Genomic DNA, 3,990 nt, shown 5'->3' with positions numbered 1-3,990 from the left:
CTGCAGAGAAGCATCCCCACAGCATGATGCTGCAGAGAAGCATCCCCACAGCGTGATGCTGCAGAGAAGCATCCCCACAGCGTGATGCTGCAGAGAAGCATCCCCACAGCATGATGCTGCAGAGAAGCATCCCCACAGCGTTATGCTGCCAAGAAGCATCCCCACAGCGTGATGCTGCCACCACTGTGCCCCACAGTGGGGATGAAGCTCTCTTTTCTCTGAGGCTGTTAAAATAAGAGTTTTGGGTTCTATTTAATCCCTAATTACCTTTTGGGAATTTTTGAGGCAAGAACCCAATGTTGGTGGTTGTTTATAGCTACAGCTCCATTGTTTACAGTGTAGAAGCTTCAGACTCAGCCAGCAGGCCAGTCAGAGACGCTCCTGACCCTCAGAGACCACAGACAGTGAAAACGTGTTTCTTTATGTTTACAGAGGATGTATTTAAAGATTTAGATTATAACACCACTGTGTCTCATTAAAGGATCACTGACAGCCGTACCTAGTGAGCCTCTCTACTCTTTATTTCTCTGTTAACGCCGTTTAACCACGAGCTCGGGGAAGCCCGTCCTCTCGTCCATCTCTCTCCTAAACTCCAGCAGTGTCGCCTCTCCGATCACCACCTCAGCCGTGGTGAAGACCTCCAGATCCCCCAACACGTGACCGCCAACCGTCCGTCCCTCTCCGTCAGCCAGGCAGACGTGGAGGTGAGCGTCGGCGTTCAGCGTGCCGACCAGGGACACGATCTCATAGCGACCGCTCAGGTGGACAACCTGAGAGGACAAAAACATGGCATTTTAAATTTTATTTTCAGAGATTTACAGCAACTTAAAGACTAAAGAATGGGAAATAAAGAGAGATTATTCGGGGTTAAATGACGTCACACAGAATTACATTAAAACATTGTTAAATGTATAACACTTGGAGAGCTACCTCATAAATACTCATCATTTTTATACAGAGCTGGGCCATTCTTGTTGTATTTTCTGTCTTTTAATATTTGAATATGATTTGAAAAGTAGGACATAAATCTACGTTTTTCAGAATTAAGGCACCAGGAGAGTTTAAACTGAGCTGATATTAAATCAGAGACAGTCTTGCAGCAGGAAGGTACCTCATTTGTGTTCGAGGCCGTGGCGTTTGCCAGACGGAGCGTCGCCTTGGTGACACTGCCCACGCAGGTGATGATGAACGGTGCTCTAAGTCCCGCCTCCTTCACAAATGCCTGCAGAGACCCAAACAGCTCCTGACCTGGACCGAAGCGGACTGCATGGACCTGCAGAGGTGATCCTCCTGGAGGAGAAGACTGGGAGGAAAAGACGGTTTCATTAAGAGGCTTTTTTATATCAAAAGTCAGAATTTACCTACATAAATATCCTGTTTTAGATCTTTTTGGCCATTTAGTTCATTAAAATACGACTAAACATGCCTTACAGAAATCTGACAATTTATTAAAATAAGTCAAATTACAAAGACCTTAAATGAAGCATAACATGGCTCCTGAAAGGCCCCGTATCGGGCCCTCCCCAGGTGCCAGATATCAGGGGTGTCAAACTCGGGGCCCGGGGCCAAATCTGGCCCGTGGCAGTTATACCTGACCCCCCAGATCATATGTTTTTATTAGAACTGGCCCACCAGTATAAAAATGTAAACTTAACCTTGATGATTTATAATATCCTTAATGAGTCATAAAAATAAAAAAGTAAACAGTAAAAATAATCTAAATAAAAATAAAAAGTCAGGAATGTTGGAGAAATGTGTGTTTCTCTAAATTTCCAATTTTGCGTCTCACAGTTATGACTCAAAGTTACGGTTTTGACCGTTTATTTCATATTTTAACCTTTAAATCTCATAACTTTTATCTCATATTTTATCTTGTAGATTCATAACTTTAAATTTTAAACCCTATTTTTTACCATTTAAGGTCTTGATTTTGAATTTTATCTCACATTTTGACCTTTTTCAAATTCTAACTTTGACTTTCATCTTTTTTTTAGCTTTTAAACTCATGATTTTTATTTTTTTCATTTTTTGACTTTTAAAACTCATGAAATTAAATTTGACCTCATTTTTACTGACCATTTCAACTCCTAACGTTCACTTTAAACTCATATTTTGACCATTAAAACTAATGATTTTTCATTTTATTTCATATTTTGGCCTGTAAAACTCATGAATTTGAAATTTCATCTCATTTTTTTTTACCTTTAAAACTCATGATTTTTAAAAATTTTCTTTCATATTCTGACTTTTAAAACTCATAATTCTGCCTCTTATCTCATTTTCTGACTGTTTAAAATCATGACTTCAGTATTCCAGCTCATATTTTGCCTTTTAAAAGCATTATTTTGACCTCAAATGTCATGTTTTTACCTTTAAAACTTATCAGTTTGATTCTTTATCTCAGCTTTTGAGTTTTTAACTTATCATGTCGACCTTTTAATCACAAAACCATTAAGGTTGGCACTCAGTGGTTAAACATTGACCCTCAGGTCAGACCCAAATTCAGAATCCGACCCCTGCTGTGACTGGGTTTGACACCCCTGCCTTATAATAATATCAGTGCACATGGGCTCAGTCGTGTTTCACCAGCCTCTTGTTCACATCTTCCTCCTATCCGCCGGCTTCCATCCAGTTTTGGAGCAGACAGAAAAACTAATTGCTGTGGGTCATCTCTGCAAGCGTCTCTGTCACTCGTGGTGGAGTACTGAGAACAGTCATTTTGGACGTCTTAGTCTTGTCTCAGACTGGGAGCTAGGAGAGCCTGGAGCCAGGCTGCTGACACATCGTAATCACATCTGGCCTCCTCAACCACACAAACAACAACATGCAAAAGAAAACACTCGGCAGATTCTGCAGTCAGACAAATCTGTTAAGATCTGAGAGTTTTGAACGTTGTGCTTCGACAGAGTTGCAGACTCCTTGTTTTTATCAGTCAGACTGATTATAAAGAAAAGTAAAATTAAAGAGAGGATGCTGTTTCACTGTTCAACCCTGGCATGGTTTTAAAAATGGTTTTTTATGGTCTTGGATAATGAGGTCTTGAGTACTACACTGTCTGCTACTTTTAAAAACCCTTTTTATTTATTTATTTATTTGTTTATTTATTTTTAACAGAGTCTATTTTTGAGTCCGACTGCTCCAGGATGAGCCGGAGATGAAGCTGCTCCTCTAAACTTCATGAATCTCAGATGTGTCAGATTCTCTTACACTCCGTGTGTTTCTGTGTGGTCCATTCAGCTCTCTAACAGGATCACCATGTTAAACCAAACACCAGGCTGACCTCTGACCCCTCAGGAGGAGGGCGAGTCATGTGACCAAACACTGGCACTCTCACTGATCTACAGAGTGAATAAAGGCCAACAGAGGCGGAGCTAACATGTCCGTTTACCAGCAGATATGTCTGGATGAGCCTCTTAAAGCTCTATTTATGCTGGCTGAACCACTTTTAAAGCTCATCATGTTTAATGGTTTTTATCAAAGTAAGAAGACACACCTCTGAAGAAACACCTGCTACTGAACTTTCTAAAGGTTAAAGTCACATGACCTGCGGAGTGTATTTAAGCTAGAACAAAGGTGAACATGCGTTTGCTTTTCTGCCTCAGATTCAGCAGAGAGGAAGTGTTAGAGAAGATGTTTCAAAATAAAAGCACAGAGGTTTTAACTCACCATTCTGGAGTCTGAAGACAACAAACTGACCTCTCAGTCAAACATTCACAGTCACTCACAGAGGGATGGTTCCAACTGAGCATGCTCAGTAAACACCAGGACTCAAACAGACCTATTTGTGTGTCATATTCCTGGTCTTTTGCTGCCCCCTGCTGGTGGCTCTAGAGCAGTGTTGCTCAACCCTGCTAGAGCCAGTCTGTTGAAAACAGTCTAAGTGATGAAGCAAGAAGAGCTTAAAGTAACAATAACAGTAAGCTAAAAGTGAAAAAAGTGGTCAAAAAGCAACAAAAATGAGTGAAAATGGATGAAAGTGGGGAGGAAAAG

The 3,990-nt window shown here is 40.9% G+C and overlaps 1 protein-coding gene across 1 annotated transcript; it reads right to left on the bottom strand.

The window, feature by feature from the left end:
* Nucleotides 1-500: 500 nt before the first annotated feature.
* Nucleotides 501-3,751, bottom strand: LOC121521868 (bifunctional protein GlmU-like). The gene is made up of 3 exons (XM_041806045.1): nt 3,667-3,751; nt 1,112-1,303; nt 501-770 (listed from the first exon to the last, which is right to left on the bottom strand). The coding sequence occupies exons 1-3, from the start codon at nt 3,667-3,669 to the stop codon at nt 531-533; spliced, it is 435 nt and encodes a 144-aa protein (XP_041661979.1). The 5' UTR covers nt 3,670-3,751; the 3' UTR covers nt 501-530.
* Between the last annotated feature and the right edge of the window lie 239 nt (nt 3,752-3,990).

This window comes from Cheilinus undulatus, linkage group 14, assembly GCF_018320785.1.
Source record: "Cheilinus undulatus linkage group 14, ASM1832078v1, whole genome shotgun sequence".
Lineage (NCBI taxonomy): Eukaryota > Metazoa > Chordata > Actinopteri > Labriformes > Labridae > Cheilinus > Cheilinus undulatus.
The sequence above is the reverse complement of the archived record's forward strand: the minus strand, read 5'-3'. Positions and strand labels throughout refer to the sequence as shown.

Excerpts from the sequence above, each read along its gene's own strand:
- LOC121521868 (XM_041806045.1), bottom strand. Across the intron at positions 771-1,111 it reads CGGCCTCGAACACAAATGAG|GTTGTCCACCTGAGCGGTCG; the intron begins GTACCTTCCTGC and ends TTGTCCTCTCAG.